Source organism: Neoarius graeffei, chromosome 20 (assembly GCF_027579695.1).
Source record: "Neoarius graeffei isolate fNeoGra1 chromosome 20, fNeoGra1.pri, whole genome shotgun sequence".
Classification (NCBI taxonomy): Eukaryota; Metazoa; Chordata; class Actinopteri; order Siluriformes; family Ariidae; genus Neoarius; species Neoarius graeffei.
This window is the reverse complement of record NC_083588.1, coordinates 29,863,278-29,890,428: the sequence shown is the minus strand read 5'-3', so window position 1 is coordinate 29,890,428 and position 27,151 is coordinate 29,863,278. Positions and strand designations below refer to the sequence as shown.

General features: G+C 42.8%; 1 protein-coding gene across 2 annotated transcripts in view; it reads left to right on the top strand.

Annotated features, from left to right (window-relative positions):
* The window catches only part of LOC132868531 (alpha-1,6-mannosylglycoprotein 6-beta-N-acetylglucosaminyltransferase B-like), a 569,499-nt gene that overhangs the window by 479,841 nt on the left and 62,507 nt on the right, over positions 1-27,151 (top strand). The window contains exons 12-13 of one of the 2 annotated variants that reach the window (XM_060901478.1): positions 15,570-15,703; positions 23,732-23,862. In XM_060901478.1, coding sequence (XP_060757461.1) covers positions 15,570-15,703; positions 23,732-23,862 — 265 coding nt within the window. Of the gene's footprint in view, positions 1-15,569; positions 15,704-23,731; positions 23,869-27,151 lie in introns of both variants that reach the window. The other variant, XM_060901476.1, reaches the window with a different exon arrangement.

The window sequence follows — 27,151 nt, the reverse complement described above, 5'->3', positions numbered from 1 at the left end:
ACGCAGCTGTGACCCTTAACTGAACAAAAACTGACCTAACACAAAAAAAACAAAGGAGAACATATATATCGGCTTGGTCAAACCAAAAACACAAAAAGGGAGTAAACTAAATACAACCCTGATTCCAAAAAAGTTGGGACAAAGTACAAATTATAAATAAAAATGGAATGCAATGATGTGGAAGTTTCAAAATTCCATATTTTATTCAGAATAGAACATAGATGACATATCAAATGTTTAAACTGAGAAAATGTATCATTTAAAGAGAAAAATTAGGTGATTTTAAATTTCATGACAACAACACATCTCAAAAAAGTGGGGACAAGGCCATGTTTACCACTGTGAGACATCCGCTTTTCTCTTTCCAACAGTCTGTAAACGTCTGGGGACTGAGGAGACAAGTTGCTCAAGTTTAGGGATAGGAATGTTAACCCATTCTTGTCTAATGTAGGATTCTAGTTGCTCAACTGTCTTAGGTCTTTTCTGTCGTATCTTCCGTTTTATGATGCGCCAAATGTTTTCTATGGGTGAAAGATCTGGACTGCAGGCTGGCCAGTTCAGTACCCGGACCCTTCTTCTACACAGCCATGATGCTGTAATTGATGCAGTATGTGGTTTGACATTGTCATGTTGGAAAATGCAAGGTCTTCCCTGAAAGAGACGTCGTCTGGATGGGAGCATATGTTGCTCTACAACCTAGATATACCTTTCAGCATTGATGGTGTCTTTCCAGATGTGTAAGCTGCCCATGCCACATGCACTAATGCAACCCCATACCGTCAGAGATGCAGGCTTCTGAACTGAGCGCTGATAACAACTGGAGTCGTCCTTCTCCTCTTTAGTCCGAATGACACGGCGTCCCTGATTTCCATAAAGAACTTCAAATTTTGATTTGTCTGACCACAGAACAGTTTTCCACTTTGCCACAGTCCATTTTAAATGAGCCTTGGCCCAGAGAAGACGTCTGCACTTCTGGATCACGTTTAGATACGGTTTCTTCTTTGAACTATAGAGTTTTAGCTGGCAACGGCGGATGGCACAGTGAATTGCATTCACAGATAATGTTCTCTGGAAATATTCCTGAGCCCATTTTGTGATTTCCAATACAGAAGCATGCCTGTATGTGATGCAGTGCCGTCTAAGGGCCCGAAGATCACGGGCACCCAGTATGGTTTTCCGGCCTTCACCCTTACGCACAGAGAGTCTTCCAGATCCTCTGAATCTTTTGATGATATTATGCACTGTAGATGATGATATGTTCAAACTCTGCAATTTTACACTGTCGAACTCCTTTCTGATATTGCTCCACTATTTGCCGGTGCAGAATTAGGGGGATTGGTGATCCTCTTCCCATCTTTACTTCTGAGAGCCGCTGCCACTCCAAGATGCTCTTTTTATACCCAGTCATGTTAATGACCTATTGCCAATTGACCTAATGAGTTGCAATTTGGTCCTCCAGCTGTTCCATTTTTGTACCTTTAACTTTTCCAGCCTCTTATTGCCCCTGTCCCAACTTTTTTGAGATGTGTTGCTGTCATGAAATTTCAAATGAGCCAATATTTGGCATGAAATTTCAAAATGTCTCACTTTCGACATTTGATATGTTGTCTATGTTCTATTGTGAATACAATATCAGTTTTTAAGATTTGTAAATTATTGCATTCTGTTTTTATTTACAATTTGTACTTTGTCCCAACTTTTTTGGAATCGGGGTTGTACATAGACTTCGAACATAATACAAAGCAAAATCAACTAGGGTCAAAATCCCCCTCAGGTGGACATGGTACAACCTAATACGCAGGCACCAGGACACAGATCTTCTCCGCCCACAGCCACGCCTTTGCCCAAACAGGAAGGGACTGCCCCCAACACTCAAACCAGGTAACTCAAAACAAAGAAACATATGCTTAATAACAAACAAATGAATTGCATAATCTTATTATCTCACAGGCCATGCAGCTGAAACGGGATGAATTCAGGGAGTGCAAGAAGGCTCTTGCACTCCTGTAAATTGACCATAGGTGTGAATGTGAGTGTGAATGGTTGTCTGTGTCTATGTGTCAGCCCTGTGATGACCTGGCGACTTGTCCAGGGTGTACCCCACCTTTCGCCCATAGTCAGCTGGGATAGGCTCCAGCTTGCCTGCGACCCTGTAGAACAGGATAAAGAGGCTAGAGATAATGAGCTGAGATGAGATTCAGTTAAATGAACCTACAGCACCCTCTGCAGGGATTGCCTAGGAGGCGCTAAAGACTGTATTGAGAGGTTATATTATCCAACATGCCTCTTATAAAAATAAAAAAAAAAGAGTAGAGTAGAGTGGGGGGAAAAAGCCCCCCTTAAGGAAAATTCAGTTTTTCCCCAAGTTGAAATGAACCATGTGTTTAGTTTTAATCATAGTTTTTAACAACAGTGACATGAACAATAATGCCACCTAAAGTTTGCCTAAAGTTAATACTTAAATTTTTTTTTTAACAAAAACAAACATTGTGCCAAGGGGGCCTTTTACCCCCCCCCCCCCCCCCAGTGGGGTAAAAGGCCCCCTGAGGTGGGGCAATAGGCCCCCTCACTCCAAAAAAAGCTGTTTGGATAGCAAAAGTGTTTACTTAAGCCTATAATGTGAAATAAACAAGAAAATATCCCTGAATTAATGAATAGATGCATTATTTTATTATATTTCGCATTTTAATTTAAAATGTTTTTTAATTTCAATTATTTTTAATATTAAGTTCAAATTACTTGCTTTACTCAACCAGGTAAGCGAGATGTTATTAAAAACTATGTATCTGCTATTCAGAAATGTATGAAATACAGTAATTATAATAAAAGGAAACGATGCCCCCTGGGGGCCATTTACCCCGCCATTAAGGGGGCGTTTTACCCCACAGACTACACTTTTACATAAAAGGGTCTTACTTTCAAAATGTGATTCAACTTTTTATACCTAATGTATTTTTTTTAACTTACTGACTTGTCTACTCATACCACATACACAGCTGTGATATCTGACGAAATAGCTATCTAAATACAGTTTTACTGATATCTGAAAATTATATCACTTACCATGAAATTTGATTTCTCTCTGCTGTGTTGCTGATATGTGATCCACAGTGGATATTTGTATATCCCTGTTGTCAAGCCAGTCCATAGCAACAATAGAAATGTAACTTTGCACCATCTGATGGTTATTTTGGGTAAAACAGGCCGGGGGCGTATTACCCCACGGGGGCGTATTACCCCACTCTATTGCAAAACAGGTTGAGATTGAAGACAAGATCAAGAAATGAGAGGCCAATTTAAAAAATAATTTTAATTTTGAAGATTTAAGAGCTCTTACACAACTCAAATATGATTATAATTGCATATTGTCACAGAAAGTGGAATTCTCGCACTTCAGAATGAGACAAAAATATTACAAATCAGTTGACAAAGCAGGCAAATTATTGGCAAACTGTTTAAAACAGAAAGAACTGTCATCTATTATTCCGGCAGTTAGAACAGAAGATGGTGAATTAGAAGCTAAAACAGTAGATATTAACAATATGTTTAGAGACTTCTATGTGAATTTATATACAGCAGACACTCAGTGCAATGAAGAAGATAGGGAGAGAAAGTAATCTCATCGCCCCCTACTGGATGCGTTCCAACCTCTATGGCAAAATGAATGGGAATATCTTTTCAAAAAATTACATTTCAAGTTACACTTCAAAGTTAAGACAATGGCTTTCATATGCGTGTCAGGCAGCTCTATCGAGCCTGGTGATCATACTTTATTTTTTCCACTGATCTGAATTGTTTTGAATGTTTTTTTAATAAGCTGATCAAAGACTACACGGACCTGACGTCGCGTATGTGACATCACCGCAAGTCTAGCGCCTTTCCAAATCTGTAGCAGGTAGCAGCCGGCGAGTAGCCTACATCAACATGCCGATTTGTATAGCATGGTTGGCGGAGTATTTCTGTACCAATAAGAAATGCATCCCTCGTGGGGATAACCATTACAGATCAGGGCATGTAGTCAACTGCCGCTATTCACAGGGAGAGCTGTCAGCACTCGTAAGGGCTAGTATGAAGAACAAAACTTGTCAAGCCTACTGCTAACGTAATATGAGCGACTCTGACTAGACAGTTTGGTTGTAGTCCGTTTCTGACAGGTTAGGCGCAATTTCGATCTTTTAAAAGACAGCGAAATTTCACCTGATACTTTCGCAGTAAGTAGATAATCCCAACATATACAACATATTTTTGGGGGGCTGTACAAGTTCCACTTCATAACTTCGTGGGATTTTTTTTTAAAAATTGGGTCTATGGGATTTTCAATAGTATGGCTCTCGGCTTAGGAATGCTACCACTAGGATCACTGTGTTTCACTTTCCCTCCCTATATGGAAATGTTTTTTCAAGGACTGGATCTACCCAGACTATCCAAATCACAAAAGACAGACCTTGATTGGCCAATAACCAGTGAATAAATTATCAGGGTAATTAAAGGACTACCAACTGGAAAGGCCCCGGGACCAGATGGCTTTACAGCTGAATTTTTTAAATGTTATTGCCACTGAACTGACACCTCTATTACTCAGTATGTATAATGAAGCATTTGTAAAGGGGGAGTTACCAGCTACTCTATCAAAAGCTTTGATAACACTGGTTCTTAAAAAGAAGGATCCTTGTTACTGTAAGAACTATCGTCCGATTTCCCTTATTCCATTAGACGCCAAAATTTTGTCCAAAGTGCTTGCAAATAGACTAGAGAAGGTAATGACCTCTGTAGTGCACGAAGATCAGGTGGGGTTCATTTGGGGATGTACAGTAGCTCTGCAGACAACACTAGAAGCTTTATTAATATTATGTGGGCAGTCTCAGATTTGCCAATTGCTAATGTATCACTTGACGCTGAAAAGGCGTTTGATAGGGTGGAATGGGAATTTCTGTTTAGGACTTTAGAAATTTTTGGTTTTGGAGAAATTTTTATAAAGTGGATACACCTGTTGTATAATGGGACAGAAGCAGACGTACAAACTAATGGATACATCTCTTCATATTTTGAGTTGGGGAGAGGTACATGCCAGGGTTCACCCCTTAGCCCTCTAGTATTTTGTCTGGCAGCGGCAATTAGGGGTGACGATAATTTTCCGGGGGTGATGTATAATGGCTGTGGCCACAAATTAATGATGTTCGCGGACAATATTCTGTTACTGGTATCAGAGACCCTGTGGTATCAATACCCTCATTGTTGAACACAATTAACACCTTTTCAAAAATCTTGGGATATAAGGTCAGCATTAGATAAATCTGAGGCTCTCCCTTTAACAAAGTATTGTCCATCTACACTCTTTCAAGCTGGAAGATTTAGATGGCCTAAGCAGGGGCTAAAATATCTTGGTATGCTTTTTCCCCCTAAATTAGAGAATATTATTAAGGTGAACTTTGACCCCTTGATACAGAGACTGGACATTGATGCGAAACGTTGGTCGTATCTGTCTTTATGGGGAAAAGTTAATGTCATTAAAATGAACTGCATCCCCAGGATTAACTGCTTCACTCTCTGCCATTAAATATCCCAGACAGTTACTTCAAACTACTCAACAATATAGTTAGAGAATTTCTGTGGAATGGGAAACGAGCACGTATGAATATGAAAAAACTACAAAGACCAGTCAACAGTGGTGGATTACAGTAGGACTCCCAAATGTAATATATTACTATTATGCATTTAATCTCAGGCACTTGGCACATTGGGCTTTACCTCCAGAGAGATTCCCCCCCCCCATGGTACAGCATAGAGCAGTCTGTGTCAGCCCCCCTCCCTCTCCTCCACTGTCTGTCCACTAAATTATCTAAACATAAAAGGGCTCATCCAATCGTACCTCACCTTCAAGGTGTATGGAAAAGGATCTCAGGGCTGATAGATTTCGACCCTCATTTAAACAAAGTTGCTAGTATTTGGCTAAATCCTAAGTTAAATATTCATAAAAAAGCATTTATCTGGAAGGACTGGGTAGAAAGAGGCATTCTTGTATTAGAAAATTTCTTCAGTACTAATATATTTAAAACATTTGATGACCTTAAACAAGAATACAATCTACCCAAAACTAAATTCTGGAGATATCTTCAATTGCGCCATGCACTAGAGGTCTGCGCGGGTCGGATTTTTCAGTCCCGCCTGCGTCCGCATTGTGCAGTCCTGCTCCCGCCCGCGCCCACAAAGAATTATGATTTTCAGTACCGCTCCCGCCCGCGCCCACAAAAAATTATGATTTTCAGTCCCGCTCCCACCCACAAAAAATTATGATTTTCAGTCCCGCTCCCGCCCCCAAATCCCGCATGATGCAGATGTTCGCGTTATTTCTCAGGAAAGTTCGTCTTGACACAGCGTGATGGTGCCCCGCCCCCTACTTTGAGTGGATTTGAGCATAAATATCTACAGCTCACGTTCACGTTTGTTATTATTTACCTTGTTTCTGAATTCAGCATGTAGTGTCTCTAATAATAATAATTAGTGCTGTCAAGCGATTAAAATATTTAATCGCGAATCGCACATTTTTATCACATGAGAAACCATTGTAATTCTCTGATCAGCATAAAAAAGTGAATGGGCTTGCTTTGTACCAATGTTTTTTTTTTTTTTATTGCAAAGCAGAGCTAGTAAGAGAAGTGAATTGATTTACAGCTTGAGTTAGTCTACAACTCTAATCAGAGAGACAGGTTACACAGTGACGGTAGGCTTGACTCAGTGCTATCCCAGAAATCCTTCCTGTAATATGCAAATTTGGCTGTCCAATCAGAGGCGGCCAAATTTGCATATTACAGGAAGGATTTCTGGGATAGCATTGAGTCAAGCCTACCGGCACTGTGTAACCTGTCTCTCTGATTAGAGTTGTAGACTAACGCAAGCAGTAAATCACTTCACTCATGGTTCTCTTGCTAGCTGGGTATGAACTGCGAGTCATTAGAGTGATCAAAGGATTTCCCATTAGGGTGATCAATGGCAAATTTAAGATGCTATTCCTCACTCAATCTGGTAATCTGACTCTCTCTGCAAATTTAGGCATCTTAAAATGTTTTTATTAATGCCAAATAAAATATCCAGCACAAATTATATATGATAGACGTAAATTAATAATTTATAAATTTTATTTCAAACACGTTTTTAGTTAGCGGGACTGCAGCTTATCACCGCTCCCGCCCGCGCCGCATATGTGCACTCCTGCTCCCGCCCACGTGCACATAATGTGCACTTCCGGTCCCGCCCGCGCCCGCAATGAGCTTTCAAAATTTGTCCCGCGTCGCACTGCTTTGCAGGAGTGCAGGGCTCTACCATGCACTACAGGGGGTTTATGGATTGAGTTTACACCCCCCAAAACCAGCAGATAAGTTAGACAAAATCCTCCAGGTATTGGGTAAAGGTCATGAAGCAGCTAAATATTATAGGATGCTGATGGAATGTGAGAGGGAGATAGGGATCTCGGCCCTGAGACTTTCCTTGGAAAGAGACTCGGGGATATCATATGATAAACAGGAATGGGCTACGGTTTGTGGTAATTCTTGAACAATGTCAAGGGACTTGAGGGTTAGGCTTATTCAATTTAAGATTCTGCACCGATTCCATTGGACCCCAAGTAGGCTCTTCAGACTAGGTTTAAAAATTCAGATACTTGTTGGAAGTGTTGTGTGGAAGAAGGTACAATGATACATGTGTTGTGGTCATGTCCTAAGATTAAATCAACACTGGATGAAGATTCACGGTTACATTGTCGGAGTCCTAAAAAGACATTTTGTACTTTGCCCCAAACTATATATATTAGGAGACTGTAAAGTACTGTCTGCTTTTCCTCAGCCATTAAAATCCTGGACACAAACTGCTATCATGATTGGATGACAGATTATTCTCAGGAACTGGAAGAAACATGGAGAACTTCCTTTCCAGGACTGGATGACTGAATTAGGCAAAGTAGCTGCATATGAAAGGATGTCATATAGGATGCAGGACAGAACAGAAAAGTTATTTCTGAAGTGGGGCATGTACCTTGACACTATATCTGTTCCAATGTAAAAAATAAGTGGCTGCTCAGGAATTGTTATGAATAGGGTGGAGATGTGATGATTATGGGATTATTGTTTATTTACTACTTGCCTTGTTTTTTATTTAAGTTTTTGTTATTACTATACTCTTCTTCAGGTTTTATATTATTTATTATGACATGATAGATCTCTTTCTGTGAATATATTTACAAGTTTGCTTGAGATATACATAGCCACTTTATTGTTAAGATGACCCTTCCATGTTACAGGTGGGTGGGTGGGAGAAAATGTTCTGTGTTGGAATAGAATGCATTCTGTATTCTCGGTGATGTTACTGATTTGTATATTATAAAATAAAAAAAAATGCAAGTCATAAAAAAAGAAAAATGATTAGAGAGAAAAAAATAGCACCCTGGTACAATGATTACACTCGCACTTTAAAACAGACCACTCGAAATTTAGAACGTAAATGGCGTCAAACAAAAGTGATAGCATTCAAATTAATATGGAAGGAGAGCTTCCTGAAGTACAGAAAAGCTCTTAGTGCTGATAGATCAACATATTATGCAAGATGGCGGTGCGCATGGTTGCAGCGGCTCACGGCTCTCCTTTTCAGTGCTCTTTTTTTTGTTTTTGTATTTCTTTCTTGCTTGTTTGTGCACCATCGGTTCTGCGAACATCCAGTACACCTGCCAGACACTTTTGGCCATCGGTGACCAACACCAGATATCTGTTTCGAGTGACTTTCACTACACACATAACATCCCAGATGACATAGCGAGACCGCCAGGGTCTCCGTGGATTGTTGTCGGGTCTAGGAGGCGGCGCAGACGGAGGAGGGAGAGGAAGCAGAAGTGGGGCCACAGGTCCAGTGCTATGCTAAGGCTAAGAAAATAACCACACAAGCCACCTCTACCAAGCCTGTATCTCTCCAATGCCAGATCCCTGGTGCATAAAACGGATGACTTGGAATTACAACTCGCTGGAAATCACTATGTTCATGACTGCTGTGTTTTAATTATCACCGAAACCTGGCTTCATCCGGAAATACCCGATGCTAGCTTGCAGCTAGCAGGTCACACTCTGCTCTGCTGGGACAGGACTGAGGACTCCGGTAAGAGCAGAGGAGGGGGGCTCTGTATTTACGTGCATGATAATTGGTATAACAGAACAATTATAGACAAGCACTGTTCCCCAGACCTCGAGTACATGTCTGGAAGATGCTGGCCTTTTTTTCTACCGAGAGAGCTAACTGTAGTGATTGTCACAGCTGTGTATATTCCACCCAACGCCTGTGTAAACACGGCGCTCTCTCTCCTGCTGAACACCGTAAACGAACAGCAGCGAGCCCACCCCAACGGTGTTCACATAATCGCAGGAGACTTTAATAAGGCCAACTTAAAGACTGTACTGCCGAAGTTTTACCAACATGTTAAGTGTTCCACTAAAGGGGAGAACACTCTGGATCATGTTTACTCCAACATCAAGCACGCGTACAGAGCCATACCCATCCCCCACTTCAGCCAATCAGACCATCTTTCCCTCCTGCTCTCCCCAGCCTACACCCCCCTCAGACACAGAGCCACGCCCACCATTAGGAATGTTACAACCTGGCCTAACAATGCACTCTCCAAACTATAAGACTGCTTCAATCAGACAGACTGGGACTTATTTGAACACCAGGAGCTGGAGACATTCACAGGAACGGTGCTGGACTATATCAAGTTCTGCATCGGGAATGTGACGGTGGATAAAAACATTCGGGTTTTCCCAAACCAGAAACCCTGGATGACCAGCCACGTCTGCTCATTCCTCAGGGCTCGCGACGCTGCCTTCAGGTCAGGTGACAGAGCTCTGTACAGAGCCGCTCGAGCTGATCTGAAAAGAGGAATAAATAAAGCCAAGGCGGACCATAGGCTGCATATAGAGTCCCACCTGTCCAGCAACAACACACGGGAGGTGTGGCGGGGCATCACAAACTTCAGGAGACTGGAGTGTGCCACTGGCAGAGGAGCTAAATTGCTTCTTTGCTTGCTTTGAAACATCTCAGTAGCACTCATCTGCTCCAGCCCTGCCCCCACCACCACACAGTTCCTACACCTCTCCATTCACTGTACAGGAGCATGATGTCAGACGGGTGCTCCTGGCAGTGAACCCCAAGAAAGCTGCCGGTCCAGATGGTGTACCTGGTAAGGTGCTCCGAGCGTGCGCCCACCAGCTCGCCCCTACCTTCACCAGGACCTTTAACCTCTCCCTGGCTCAGGCAGTCATCCCGCCCTGCCTAAAATCAGCATTAATAATCCCAGTGCCGAAGAAGTCTCCCGTCACCAGCCTGAATGATTACCGTCCTGTGGCCCTCACCCCGGTAATCATGAAGTGCTTCGAGAGACTAGTTCTTCAGCACATCAAGGAGCACCTCCCCCCAGACTTTGACCCCTACCAGTTCGCATACCGTGCGAACAGATCCACAGAGGATGCTATCACCGTAGCTCTCCACTCTGCGCTGAACCACCTGGAGCAGCAGCAGAACTACGTCCGCATACTCTTTGTGGATTACAGTTCAGCTTTCAACACAATAATCCCGGACATCCTTATCAGTAAACTGGACACTCTCGGCCTCCCCCCTCTGACATGTGCCTGGATAAAGGACTTTCTTACCAACCGGCCCCAGACTGTGAGACTTGGCCCCCACTTCTCCTCCACCCGCATATTGAGCACCGGCTCTCCACAGGGCTGTGTGCTGAGCCCCCTCCTGTACTGCCTCTACACCCACGACTGTAGTTCGACCCACAACAACAACAACCTTATCGTCAAGTTTGCTGACAACACCACAGTGGTCAGACTCATCTCAAAGGGAGACGAGGCAGCCTACAGAGAGGAGGTCCTGAAGTTGGCAGCCTGGTGTTCAGAGAATAACCTCGCTCTGAACACCAAGAAAACCAAAAAGACCTTATCGTTGACTTCAGGAAGCACAGCACTGACCAAGCCCCCCTTTATATAAATGAGTATGTGGAGAGGGTCCACACCTTCCGGTTTCTCGGCGTCCTCATCTCCGCCGACATCTCCTGGTCAGAGAACATTACAGCAGTCATTAAGAAGGCTCAGCAGTGGCTACACTTCCTGAGAGTCCTCAGGAAGCACAACCTGAACTCCAACCTTCTACCGCTCATCCATTGAGAGCCTGCTGACGTACTGTATCACGGCAGCTGCACTGCTGCAGACAGGGAGAGGCTCCAGAGAGTAGTAAAAGCAGCACAGAAGATCATCGGCTGCCCTCTCCCCTCCCTGATGGACATTTACACCTCCCGCTGCCTTAGCAGAGCTAAGAACATTATCAAGGACAGCTCCCACCCTGGCTTTGATCTGTTTGACCTGTTGCCTTCAGGGAGGCGCTACAGGTGCATCAGGACAAAAACAAATAGATTCAAAAACAGCTTCTTTCCAAAAGCCATAACCACCCTGAACTCGAATATGCCCTGACTTTATAGTCTAAGCCAGGGCTCTACATTAACTTTTGAAACCACTTGTCCTGTCAGGCAAGTTGAAAGGAAATTTACTTGTCCGAATGTGAAGTTGACTTGTCCGAAGAAAATTTTGAGAAAAAAAAACAAAAACTATTTGTAATAAACTAATTTCACCGGAATTACGTTAACACAATCTATTCACTGCAGAAAAAAATTGGACTCCATCAGTCATTAATTTATTTATGAGAAATTGAAAACCAGAAAATTAAAATTATACAGTATATTTTCATTTTTAAATTATTAACTTTGAATATATATCCTCCACTGATTAATTGTTGTCTAACTATTCATTGTGGCTCCTGTATGGTATTTAATGGTTGCAATGAAAGTTGCAGTGTTTTTTAGGTATTTGTTGCGATTACATTGCGGGAGGAAGTGAAAGTTGTGAGAAATTGTTGCGATTTTCTCTTTTTGTGATTAAAATTGAGTGATATGTTAAATATTAAGTTATTACTGAAAAACTATTGATTAAAAAAACAAAGACACTGAGAAATGGTCCTATAAACAACTTTACCAATATAAAAGATTACCAGGACTACAAAAATGCAGAAAAATAGGCTTTACTTATCCAAATGCACCTGTTGGTTCAAAAGTTAAAGTGCATAGAACCTCACAGCACCACTTGAAGTTACCTTAAAATATAAGGTTACCTTCCCAGATTAGCTCAGATTTATTCCGCGCGGCACGTAGAATGAGCTCCCTGTCGGCTGAGCGCAGGAAGCAAACCAAGATCATGCACGGTCTCTCCCCTGCACTTGGCTGCGGTATCGGAGATCTATCTCCGGTGGTTGCGCCGTTTCATTCCAGCCAAGGATCGATGTCAGTAGTTTCTGCATAAACACCACCATACAGTATACCCGTTCTCTTTACCTTCTGGGACGCCTACAAATCGTAGATTATTCCATCTGTTGTGATTCTCCATATCTTCAAGTTTATCACGGAGATCCTCTAACTCTGCTTTGGTAGCAAGTGGGCTAGCCTCCAGTGACACCTTCAGTTTTTTATCGGAGTCCTCCAGCCATTCTACCCTTTTCTCCACTTCCACCACTCGTGAGATGAGTGAAGACAGTTTCCCTTCAACTGAGGTTGTGGTTCAGCATATGTCTTCAAGGCTGGCTAGATCACTGGATATTTTTTTCAATGTAGCAAAGATATTAGCAATGTCCTGGCTAAAACGTGCTGCCTCTGGGGCCTCTGAGCTGTTGTTGTCGCCATCATGGTATGTGCTCTGATGCCACAAATGCTTCTTAATATCCCCGCTTTTGAGTTGTTTTGCCTTCCTATATGACCAAGAAAGTTTCTAAATGCAAGACACGTTCGTGTAGTTATTATTAGGCACTAGTTGTAGGATTAATTTAACGATGCTAGTCGGAATTCATTACCAACCACGTCACATGACTCCTCTAATCATTTTTCTTTTAAGTGGAGCTACATTATCTAAAGTATAGTGGAACATTGACTCTAAGCATTCAATTGCCTGATCAAGTTCTGTGGGGGCTGACAATGATCCAGTCAAAGTTGATAACTCTTGGAGATTATTTATAAAACTCTGTGCAGTAGTTGACATGAATGTATGTTTAATACAGTAGCATGGTGAGGTGCATAACTGCTCAGACATATTTTGAATAAGATGAGATAATGATCTGAGGTAACTTCAAACGGTGGAAGTGTGATGATATTTTCTATATTTAACCCAAATGTTACTATTCGATCAAGAGAGTGACCACCATTCTAGGCAGGTCCTATGACATTCTGATTAACCCCTACTGAATCTAAAATGGACACGAACGCTGTTTTCAGAGGATCTTCAGGGTTACTGAAGTGAATATTAAAATCTCTGACAACTAAAGCTTTGTCTAAGGAAATAACAAGGACTGAGATGAAAGCCGCAAATTCAGAAAGAAACTCAGAATATGGCCCCAGGGGCCTGTAAATAATAAGCAATGGAATCGACTGGGTAGACTTATTTTTCAAGGCTACATACATTATATTAGTATGAAGAACTTCAAACATTAAATTTATAACCAGGTTTTTGTGTTATGCCTAGATAATCATTATAAATAACTGTGACACCTCCTCTGCCAGTTAGACGAGGCTGGTGTATGTAACTGTATCTGGGAGGACTAGCTTCATTTAATGCGATTATATTCATTTGGCTTAATCCATGTTTCTATTAAACACTGTACATTAAACTCCTGATCAGTAATAAGTTCATTAACAATTACCGCTTTAGATGTAAGAGATCTAGTATTTAAGAGTCCTAACTTTAGGTCAAATGTGCTGGAAGTGGCTGTACAGTCAGTATTATCCAATTTTATATTAATTAGTGACTAGAACAAACTCTCTGAGTATTTTTACTTTTTTGTTTAGCTTGGGGAACAGACACAGTCTCGATATAGTGGACCATGAACGATGACTCTGTGCAGCTAGAAGACAGTCAGTTTAGCCTGTTTGTCTGCTCCCTGGCCTTGACTCTGGATTGTCAGAAGTTAACTAAGCCTGTTCTGAGACTGAACTATGCTGCAAGAAATGAGAGCAGCACCTTCCTGAGTGGGATGAGCCATCTGTCCCGCTCTAACAGGCCAGCAGTGCCCTCAAAATACTCCAATTATCTATAAAGCCCACATTGTTTTCAGAGTACCACCTGGACAACCAGCAGTTCAGTGACCATAACCTGCTGTAAGCTACATCGCCACACCACATTGGGATGGGGCCAGAGCATACTACAGCATCGGACATCATCTTCACTAATTTAAACACCTCTACAAAGTTACTCTTTGTAACCTTAAACTGACTAAGGTGCATATCATTAGCTCCTATGTGGATAACTATCTTTGGGAACCTATGCTTGCCTAGGACCCTAAGATCACCTGCTATGTCCGGTGCCCTGGCTCCCGGTATACACCTGACTAAAGCTGCTGGTGCCCCTGAAGGCCTAGCTAATTTCACATTCCATATGATAGAGTCTTCTATAACCAGAGCTCTTTCAAGTTTCTCAGCGGGTGCATCACAGAGGAGAGCAAATCTGTTTGACACATGAAGCGGAGAAGAGTGGTGCTCCTATGGGTGAGCCTCAGCAGTTGCTTTGGCTGTACGATTATGCCGCCAAGTCGTCACCCATTCACCCCGCTGTGAGGGCTCTAATGCTGGAGTTGGGGATTGCTAACTCCATCTTGGGCATCCCAACTTTCCCCTGCAGAAACTACACTGCTCTCATTCTCACTAACCCTCTCTAGAGTCTGGATACACACCTCTAAAGCTGCAATCTTCTCTTTCGGAGAACTAACTAATCTGCACTTATCACAAATAAAGCTATCACTAGTGATGGAGAAAGAATGATGAAACATCCTGCACTCAACACACTGAACAAGCTGAAAGTGTGCCATGATGAATGGATTTACATACCTTAATCGAAGATTTGTTGATATTAAAGCAGATCCGATGTGGGTGGCCTCCGCTTGCAGTCTTTGCACAGGAGGAGAAAAAAACTTCTGGTCTTAGCGTTCTTCTGAAAAAATTTAAAATGCGGAAAGGAAAGTGAAAGTACAATCAAAATGAATCTAAGATATTACAGTACTTTATTGTAAATACAGCTGTTTACTGTAAATTTTACATCACTTTAATGGCAACTCAGGTGGCCAGTAAATTACTGCAAAATTTACAGCAATATTTTAGAGTGTGCTCTTTAAATCAGTAGTGCAGTCATTAATAACACCGAATCTGTCTTTAATGCTTTAACTCTTTGCCAGATGTAAAGCAGGCAGCTTGATTTTCATCACGTTTTCAGTATCTTTTAATTTAGATAATACAGTGCTGTAATTTTTCAGCAAGGTCACAAATGGTCACATCGGACATTTATGGAGGTGCGAAAGAGGACTGTATGCACTGAGAAAGTCCTTTTTTAGGTTTCCCTGATATCTCTAAAATGTGTGAAATATTTTGCTGTTATATCAATATTGGGACTCCATACACACACTATCATTTGAACTGGTCTCAGCATATGTATATTTGTTTCTGACAGATGTCATATCCGGGTGATTGACACATTTGGTACAGAGCCGGCATATAACCATGAGGAATACGCTGCCCTGCATGGCTACAGGACCAACTGGGGCTACTGGAACCTCAACTGCAGACAATACATGACCATGTTCCGTAAGTAAGTCCCCCCCACCCACCCAACACACTGTGGGAAATTTAAAATGCATGTGCAGGTTTTCATTGACCGTGCACTGACCCAGTTGCGTCATTTTGCTGTGAGACGAGGAGCTAATCATAACAGTCACATTGCAAGTTCAGTACTCAAGTTGTGACAGAAAATATGACCGAGCCAATGGATCCTAAACATCAAATGCTGGTTAGTATGTTTCTCCCTGTCGTAAACATTGTAATTAGTGAATAACATGCTGTAATTAGCACAAATATGTATCTTTCTGAAGCGAACTTGAGCCTGGTCATTCATCTTGTTGAAGTCCGTTTTTCATTGAGCATATTCTAGCCAATATTCTTTAGTCTTTATTTTTTTACAATGTAAATATTATTCCTGTGCATTAGATAATTTACATAGAAGGTCCTTTTTTATCATTGTGATGGCGAAGACCGCTGAGCAAAAATGTGTGTAATTAGACTATACACCTATATTGCACAACTTCTGGTGAACAACCTCTCAATTCGTTATCATTCTCATCTCATTATCTCTAGCCACTTTATCTTGTTCTACAGGGTCTCAGGCAAGCTGGAGCCTATCCCAGCTGACTACAGGCGAAAGGCGGAGTACACCCTGGACAAGTCACCAGGTCATCACAGGGCTGACACATAGACACAGACAACCATTCACATTCACACCTACGGTCAATTTAGAGTCACCAGTTAACCTAACCTGCATGTCTTTGGACTGTGGGGGAAACCGGAGCACCCGGAGGAAACCCACGCGGACACGGGGAGAACATGCAAACTCCGCACAGAAAGGCCCTCGCCGGCCACGGGACTCGAACCCGGACCTTCTTGCTGTGAAGTGACAGTGCTAACCACCGTGCCGCCCTCATTATCATACTGTGCAGTTTATTTAGTTGAGCAAGACAGTATATGGTTCTTTTTCACTGTGGCAGCGGGGGAGTGGTCAAGTGCCGGTTTGTGAATGGAGCACGAGGTGGAGGAAGGTGCTGTGTATGTGTGTGTGTGCGCTGTGAGAAGGAGCAAGGATTGAGGATCTCTTCCCATGGCTGAAATCATGTCGGTGCAGTGGCACAACGTTTACTCTGAAACTGCTGAAAAGCGTGTTTTGTGTTAAGTGACAGTTTAAAAAATAAAAATGAAAGTGACATTTATCCCGCCTGCCTGTTTCAGTGTCCACTATATCAGGGAAGCTGTTACATTCATCTTTTTGATTTTTGTGTTTGCTAATGTTTTTGCCAAACGTAGTGATCAGAAGTAATAGTTCTGGGAATACGAACACTCCACTATCTTTGTAATGCCACTAATAGACTTTTCTAAACTCGACTTTAGTAAAACCTCGTGAATTTCCTGTATAACCCACCTGTTTCAAACATGAGCCTGAGGAGAGGAAAAAAAATCTCTCAAGTTTGATTGAAGTGATAGGATATATATTGCATGTTTGTCACACTTAAATGTTTCAGATCATCAAAAAATTTAAATATTACACAAAGATAACACAAGTAAACATAAAATGCAGTTTTTAAATGAAGGTTTTAATTATTAAGGGAAAAAAATCCAAACCTACATGACCCTGTGTGAAAGTGAGCGCCCCCTAAACCTAATAACTGGTTGGGTCACCCTTAGCAGCAATAACTGCAATGCGATCACTGGCAATGAGTCTTTTACAGTACTGTGGAGGAATTTTGGCCCAGTCATCTTTGCAGAATTGTTGTAATTCAGCCACATTGGAGGGTTTTCAAGCATGAACCGCCTTTTTACGGTCATGCCACAGCATCTCAGTCGGATTTGGGTCAGGACTTTGACTAGGCCACTCCAAAGTCTTCATTTTGTTTTTCTTAAGCCATTCAGAGGTGGACTTGCTGGTATGTTTTGGTTCATTGTCCTGCTGCAGAACCCAAGTGCGCTTTAGCTTGAGGTCATGAACATATGGCTGGACATTCTCCTTCAGGATTTTTTGGTAGACAGCAGAATTCATGGTTCCATTTACCACAGCAAGTCTTCCAGGTCCTGAAGCAGCAAAACGGCCCCAGACCATCACACTACCACCACCATATTTTACTGTTGGTATAATGTTCCTTTTCTGAAATGCTGTGTTACTTTTACGCCAGATGTAATGGGACATACACCTTCCAAAAAGTTCAATTTTTGTCTCGTCAGTCCACAGAGTATTTTCCCAAAAGTCTTGGGAATCATCAAGATGTTTCCTGGCAAAACTGAGATGAGCCTTTATGTTCTTTTTGCTCAGCAGTGGTTTTGGTCTTGGAACTCCTGCCATGCAAGCCATTTTTGCCCAGTCTCTTTCTTATGGTGGAGTCATGAACACTGACCTTAACTGAGGCAAGTGAGGCCTGCAGTTCTTTGGATGTTGTTGTGGGGTCTTTTGTGACCTCTTGGATGAGTCATCGCTGCGCTCTTGGGGTAATTTATCAGCCGGCCACTCCTGGGAAGGTTTACCACTGTTCCATGTTGTTGCCATTTGTGGATAATGGCTCTCACTGTGGTTCGCTGGAGTCCCAAAGCTTTAGAAATGGCTTTATAACCTTTTCCAGACTGATAGATCTCAATTACTTTGTTTCTCATTTGTTCCTGAATTTCTTTGGATCGCAGCATGATGTCTATCTTTTGAGGATCTTTTGGTCTACTTCACTTTGTCAGGCAGGTCCTATTTAAGTGATTTCTTGATTGAGAACAGGTGTGGCAGTAATCAGGCCTGGGTGTGGCCAGAGAAATAGAACTCAGCTTTCCAAAGATGTGATAAACTACAGTTAATTTATGTTTTAACTGGGGGGGGGGGCAGGCAATCACTTTTTCACACAGGGTTTGGATTTTTTCCCCTTAATAATAAAAACCTTCATTTAAAAATTGTATTTTGTGTTTACTTGTGTTATCTTTGTCTAATATTTAAATTTGTTTGATGATCTGAAACACACATCACACATCACATTATCTCTAGCCGCTTTATCCTTCTACAGGGTCGCAGGCAAGCTGGAGCCTATCCCAGCCGACTATGGGCGAAAGGCGGGGTACACCCTGGACAAGTCGCCAGGTCATCACAGGGCTGACACATAGACACAGACAACCATTCACACTCACATTCACACCTACGGTCAATTTAGAGTCACCAGTTAACCTAACCTGCATGTCTTTGGACTGTGGGGGAAACCGGAGCACCCGGAGGAAACCCACGCGGACACGGGGAGAACATGCAAACTCCGCACAGAAAGGCCCTCGCCGGCCCCGGGGCTCGAACCCAGGACCTTCTTGCTGTGAGGCGACAGCGCTAACCACTACACCACCGTGCCGCCCATGATCTGAAACATTTACCGTAAAATACCAAATAATAGCCGAGTTCCAATTAACCGCCGAGTTCCCTTTAACGGCCGGGTGTACGCGTGTGTTGTGACAAATAAAGGCCGGTTCCGAATACTCGCCGGGGTCTAAAAAAAAAAAAGCGTCCGAACGTTCTATCTAGAATCTTGAGGCCCAGCACTTTTCTGGTTTTCTGGTGTTTAAACGATTTTGCATTGCATAGTTTTCTACCGAAACAATATGAATGAATGAATGAATGAATGAAATTATTTCTATAATACTGTTTACAACATTTTGTTACGTGATAATAAACATGCCATTTCAATGTTATAATCTTGGTCTACCGTAATATTTCTTGAGGAATGCAACTCCGTAACTTTTGACAGATGTCTTAGCCACCCCTTTGGGTATACCCAATGAAAGCCAGCGTGTGTGGTGACATTGAGGACTGCGGGTTTCCAAGGTTGGACTGCTGCTTCTGTTAAACGACCTAAATTGCCGAATGCATGCGTCAAAGCACACACTGAGTTTTATTAAAGACCTTATACCATTTCACTTGCCCTTACCCATTCGGATCTGGAAGACGCTTTACAAAAAAGGTGAGAGCGTTCTAACATGCATTTCAGTCTGCTCGCGGCCAATCTAATCCAAGGGGCCTTTTCAACAAGTAATCTGTCGTGCAAGTTGGGCAGAAGCACGCGTCAGGCAGGCAACATGTAGGCCTACAAGTCAGTAACCTATTCAACTAACTTTCATCCGAACTTTAAGTTTTCTACGGGGTCGAGCCACCGTACCAACTCACTCGGGGAATAGGCTCATATCGGCCAAATAGGGAGACGTCTTGGAGAGAAACGTGATGCAAGATGACAGTATGTAGCCACTGCAGGTCACTTATTTTTCAGCATAAGAAAAAACCCTTTGGTTTGACACTTCGCACCCTAATTATGTTGCTTCAACGTCGCGCCCTCCATGCAATTTCAGATTGACAGACATCGCGAAGCACAAAGGGTGGAGGCTGCATGGGTGAGGGTGATAGCAAGTGACCATAACTTTGCAGAGTAATTAAATCACAGTGCTGCGCACAGACAATGGTGTGGTTTCTTGATTATTTTGTAAAGCATGCGCTTAACTAGTCATTAACAGGAAAAGGTGTGTGATTTATCCTTTATCCACCCCGACTGTGCCATGCGAAGATGCATTCTGCGTCTTCAAAATTCCCCGAAGTCGGCACCGTGCTATCTGTAATCTAACTCTAAACAAACTGTAAGTTATACTGGTTAAAAGTAGGCCTATCTGAGAATGATTTTTTCCCCGTTTTGAGGTAGATTTTGGGGAAGGTGTTTGTGAAGAAGGAATTAATCGCCTGTTCCAAATAGCCGCCTAGTCTCTAATACGCGCCGGGTCTCTTACGTGATTGAGACAAATAATCGCCCGGGCTATTATTTGGTATTTTACGGTAAGTGTGACATACATGCAAAAAAAAAGAAATCAGGAAGGGGGCAAACATTTTTTCACACCACTGTGTACCGGTATACACACACACACACACACACACACACACACACACACACACACACACACACAAAATGTGTTGCAAACGGGGAAATCCCACCACGTCATGTATGACATAGTATCTTGGTTCTCGGTTTTGGTCACGGTGAGGCAAGAAAAAAACGGCAGAGAATTTAGGGCCATGGGGCTCTAAATTCATTAATTGTTCTTTTAGGAAAAAAAAGTAATAAAATTTGAAATCTGTGATTTGAATTCAGTAGCTTTTGTTCCACTGAAAAAAAATAATTGGGTGTCAAGGAAAATTATTTTTATGGCCTAAATTTGAAAAATCTGAAAGGGAGTCTACCTTTAAATATTAAATGAAAAAAAAAAAGCCTACACATCTTGCTTTGAAATTAAAAAGCAGCAATGCAGTTTGCTTTGTCATTCTGTTCAGCTTTGCACAATTATGCTTTCTGAATTATCCTAATACTGCTGTTCTTGTACTGTATTTATCTTTCATGTATTTAAAGCATTTTTTGTTTTGAACACCTCCTTAGAGCAACTGTACATAGCTGTATACCAGCTCTGTGCTCGTCTGTGGACAGAGGTGCTGTGTTGTCTTGTATGTTACCTGACGGTCCTAGAGGAGTTATATTTCATGCCTTATATTTCATGGGTATATGGAAAAAATGTCAATAAAAATTAACATGATTTGAAAAGTAATTCCTATTCATAAATAAACTGGTAACTGGTTAATATCTTTTCATCCAAATTATACTCTCTTTGAGTTGATGTCAGTTTTTGTTTAACTTTTGGTCTGCAGGTTAGAAGTTAGACATTTTGTAGATGTTGGATTCTATCTGTAATGTGTGGTGGAGAGGTGGAGAGACAGGACACAGTCTGTGAGATCAGCATGGCTTTTATTGAGAACAGACCAATCTTCATCATCAAAAATCATAACAAGGTCAGAGACCAGGCAAACAGTGTTAACAAAGGCATATTCATATTCACAGTTGAGGCACAGGCACCAATCAAAAAACAGGAAATGACAAGATCAGAAATTCAGCCAATCTTGGTGAAACCTGGAGGTGGAGAATCATCCTTACTGTTGTCAGGATGTGGAGCGATGACCTTGGTGAAACCTGGAGGCAGAGAGATTACCTTGGGGGCATAGTATAATTACCTTGGGGGCTTAGTAGAGTCAGTATGGAGAGTGACAACTCAGATGAAGCCTTGAGATGAAGCATCGTCCTTATTGGAGCCAGAATTCAGAGCAACAACCTTGGCGGAAGCAAGCAGAGGAGCAACAACTATCTTGACAAAACCAAAGAGGACGCAGAGCAATGACATCCCTACCAGTACAGGGTGGTGGAGCAATGACATAGTTGCTCTGCCTCCTGACTCTGGCAAGGACGTCATCGTATTGCTTCCTGACTCCAGTGAGGATGCCAGCTCCAGAGGGTAGAGCTGTGTCCTCACCAGAGCGGGAAGGCAGAGCAGACTGGAACATGAGACCTAGGCCTTGGCTGTAAACTGGAAATGAAGCTTGTGCTGTTTGGTGGAAAATCAATGTTATCGTATGCTGCTAGAGTATCCAGTGGTCATGTTAGCAGGAAGCTCATGGAATCATACAGCAGCATGCGGGGGCACAGATTACTGGACTCACACTGTGCACAGTTTTCAGCTTAATCCTTAGGTCTTTTGTGCAGTGTAGAGGTGGAGAAGCAGAATCATGAGATCAACTCTTAATCAGCTTTTACCGAACAGTTCAAACATCATGGTCAAAAATTATAGTGGGGTCAGAGAACAGGTAGACAGCATTAACAAAGCCATATCCATATTCATATTACAGGTGCAGACATGGATCAAAATCAAGGAAATGAAAGAAATCAGAAAAACAGAACTGGAACCAGAAACACAGGAAAAACAAGGCAATTACTTGAAAGAAAAGTAATTGAGCTGCACAAAACTTTTAGAACGGATGAACTTTCCGCCGTGTACGATGTAAATCCGCGACATATACGAGCAACAAACGTTCTATGTCCGTCATCATCCGTTAAACGTCTGCTGTATCCTCTCTGCATCCTCTGGGCATCCTCGCAACTCACATCCGCTGCAGCTGAAAACGGAAAGAGGGAGGAAAGATAAGGTACATGAAACGTCTATTCATCATTAGTAGCACGGAAATAGAAAGGATGTAAGCGTATGCATCTCGTATATAAAGTATTCAAAACGGACAAAGCGTTTATATCTGGGATGTATCTCGTATATTTAGGATGTCTGGAGTATGTCTAGAGTATGTAGAAGGACACCTAGCGGACAATCAATATTTTGTATAAAAAGGGGGAGAAAATCATCTAGTAGTAGAGATGTATCGATGTAGCCGCCAGCACGTCTTTCCACTTTATGCTGACGGCGTGCGTGCTGCATCCCTTTATATCCGCGGAGCAGACGCAATTCATACCCCCCGCATGCGCAGTGAACGGTCTGCATCCGATATACATCCGCGCAACATCCCCTTTGTTTCCGTTAGGCGTACGTGATGCATCCCCTTCATCTGCTATGCATCCGCTCTTTCTGCTATGCGTCCGCTTCTCAGTTATCACCGGTAACCCCTTCGGAGCTGTCATCCACTTCCATCCGCTTTCATCCGCTAGGCTTCCTATGAACATGCGTTTAACATCCCCGCTATATACTACCCACGTCCGTTCTTTTCCGTTCTGTTTTCGCAAATTTTCGCCAATTTTGTCCATTTCTGGAGCAGATGAAAACGGATAGAGCCACCCCCGAAATTTTGCTCGTCCGCTGTGTCCTTTTTGCATACGTTTTGTGTCCATCGGCCAGTGGGACTGGGCCTTTAGCAACAGACATTATCACAAAGCAGCTTTTCAGAAAAATAAAAAGACTTCAAACATATGAACTAACTTTATCCCTAATAAAATTATTTATCCATGATGAGCCAGCCTGTCTCTTTAAAATGTAAAGCATAAACGCTTTTGTCCTAAAGACCTTCCTATGGTGGAATATGCACTGACCATTACAAAAAGTTAACAGAGGCGACTCATTTCACGAATGTGAAATAAATAAATATCTAAGAGAAAGATATCAACAACGATAGGTTTGTGCATGATAGATTTTAATATAAATCATTTTAAATATCAAGTCAAGACCTAGCAACTCCGTACAAATTGTTTCCCCATGCAGCACATACTCCTGACAACTCATTCATGGGCTTTGCTGCTGAAGAACTAAACCACACAGAGGCGTTCAACATTCAGAGAGAGAAAGTCAACAATATGGCAGTGATCTATGGCAAAGAGGCCAGTATGTGGAAGGTGAGTGTACACACACACACACACACACACACACACACACACACACACACACACAGTACGCAGAGCAACAACAAGCTTTCATCATGAATATTTTACCACTGTAAAAAATTCAAGGACACTGGATTTATGATTATCTTCCTTTTCATTTTTCATGGACACTCATTTCAAGACACTGCTTGACACTTTATACATTGTGAAGGATCTGCGGGTGTCACCTCAGTCATGTAAACCTTTATGACTGATAGGAATATAATGAGCTCTTTTTGCCTTGATTGATAGAGCTACAGAGACACAGGCATCCTCTTGAGTCCCATCTGTTTATAACTGTTATAAATCTGGAGTAGATGGCTGCCACAGTAATAACTCTCTGATGAGTTGTCAAATGCTTTCACCTGGTAAGTGGAGCCGGATTTAGCTTCTAATGTGCCACTCATCCCTGAGGACTAGAGGCTTGTGTATCATTTTATGGCCACAGTAGGCTCAGCTCTTCGAATGGTACTCACTGAGAGAGATTGCCTATCAGAGTCTGTTAGACGCAATGACAGCAATGTGGTGCAGTGGCATTTTAGACACCATACAGTTAAAACTGTGACGCTAATCAAGTTGTGATGAGCAAAGCTTGCAAAGAGAGAGACAGACAGAGAGAGAAAGAGAATTAAACAATATGTAAACACCAGTAGAGAAGTTGCTTCCTTATGTTCCTACCAAAAGCTACCAAGCAGCTCACTTTAATCTCTTAGAACGCATGCTTGGGTTGTCAGACTTCTAGAGACGAGCTACTGATTTTGTTCTGACAGCATTCAAACATGCAGCTAATGACTGTTCCTGTCTTCATATCAGACATATATCATATCTTTGCAGTCAATTGCCCTCATAAGAACAATGCCCTGTCGGCCTTTCTGTCACCTGATACATTTATACAGTACAGGTGTCACTCAACATGATGAAATCACAATTAATCCCTTTCTCTTTCTATTTCTGTTATTTGTTCATCTGCTCTTGCTGCTATCCACAGGTTAAGGTAAGTGAAACATTTAAGAAATTGTTAGATGACAACAAATTTTGCATTTAAAGGCCTGATGTGCATAAATAAAGCTGGAAGTAAAAAAAAAAGGATGTGGAAGATGTGTATTGAATACCAGATGCATCAGCTGCTGCTGCTGCAATATTACACTATTATAATAAGATTTAGGAATGCTTCACTTGCATCATGACACACCAGTAACCATGTCATAAACCTGTAATGCCTTTGAGGTCATATTCTGTCATAAGATGATATCCACTATTATTCTATCCACATTCACTGGATATGAGCAATCATCCACTCTGATTGGCTACTCTACTACTAGGCTATCAGCTCATATACCATGAGTAGAGAAAAACAAAATGGCAAAGTGTCATGCTCCGCCCCGGACATCCACTCCGGAGATTACGGATCTCTCATGCCAGCGCCGATCCAGATCCAGGACGGGAATTCCACCTCACCTGTATTCACTTCCTGGTTTTCACCGCTGCCTATTGAGGTATTTCACCCACGTGACCAAGTCACGTGACGCAGCCATTTTGGACGGCACGCTTAAGTCCTTCAGTGCAAGGCGGTATGAGATGGTGGAGACCTTTGCACATTTTAACAAGAAAGTAAGCTGTGATTCGTGTTAAATTGGATCTGTCTTTTATCACAAACACTGTACCCAGCCTTGGTATGGAGCCCTGTTTATTTATTTCTGTGTCCCGTTTCTTTCTAGCCTCTGTTTGTTAGGGTTTTGCTGGGATTCGAACCTGGTTCGCTGGTGTGATAATCCAGCAAACCCCCACTAGGCCACCAAGGGGATGACTCCAATATCCAAATAAGAAAAAAGGCAAAAACTCAAATGCTCAGAAGATCAAAAAGGTCAAAAACAAAATCCACAAAGTCCAAAAGAAAGAAGCAAAAACCAAGAATACAAAGACACAGACAAGGTACATGGGACAGAGGGACAGAGGGAACTAGCACTAACAGCATAACATAGGAAAAAGACTCCGTGACAAGGGAACAAACAGAGGGGTATTTATACACAAACTAATTAAGGACAGGGCAAGGCAGGAAACAGGCAGTAAGACAAAAACAAAACACAGAACACAGTGGTGACCTCTAGAGGCCCAAAACAAACATGACCAGAAAAGGAAATAACAGTGGCCTCTAGAGGCCAAAACAGTCCCAGTCCTAACAGGACCCCCCCCCCCCCCCCCCCCCCCCCAGGAACATCTCCTGACATTCCCAGGATGATCAGGATGGGCCGAATGGAAGTCCCGACAAAGTTCTTTATCGAGTATGTCCTGAGCTGGGACCCAGCAGCACTCCTCAGGGCCATAGCCCTCCCAGTCCACAAGATATTGGAGGCCCCCGCAAACCCGGCGGGAGTCCAGCAGGTGGCGCACGGTGAACACAGTCTGATCCTGGAAAATGCGGGGGGGCGGGGGGTTCCTAGCGGCAGGAGCATACGTGGACGTCAGTACGGGCTGCAACAGGGAAACATTGAATGTGGGGTTGATCCTTAGTGTACGTGGTAACTGGAGCCGGTAGGAGACAGGGTTAACTCTGCGTACAACCTTGAAGGGGCCAATGTAGCGAGGAGCAAGCTTGCGGTTCTCCACCCACAGTGGAAGGTCCTTGGTGGACAGCCAAACCCGCTGCCCAGGGTGGAAAGTGTGGACAGGTCTCCTATGGCGGTTGGCCTGAGTCTGGTTGGTACTGGAGGTCTGGATGAGTGTCCTCCTGACCTTGCTCCAGGTCTTGCAACACCGTCTCACGTAATGGTTGACCGAGGGCACCCCAGCGTCCTCCTCCTGGTCCGAGAACAGAGGTGGCTGGAACCCGAATTGGCACTGGAACGGCGACAGCTTGGTGGCCGATGACTGCAGGGTGTTGTGGGCATACTCTGCCCATGGCAGCCAGGTGCTCCACGATGTCGGGTTATCCATAGCCAGGCCTCGCAGGGTGGTTTCCAGGTCCTGGTTGAGCCTCTCCATCTGGCCGTTGGACTGGGGGTGGAACCCAGAGGAGAGGCTGGCAGTGGCCCCAATGCTCTTGCAGAAGCCATGCCATACTAGGGAGGAGAACTGGGGCCCCCAGTCAGAGACGATGTCCTGAGGGAGACCAAAAACTTGACATGAGTGAACAACAATTTAGCAGTGTCAAGGGCAGAGGGGAGTTTGCACAGTGGAATAAAGCGGCAGGCCTTGGAGAATCTGTCCACTATGCCCAATATGATAGTGTTACCTTGAGACTCAGGGAGACCCGTGATGAAGT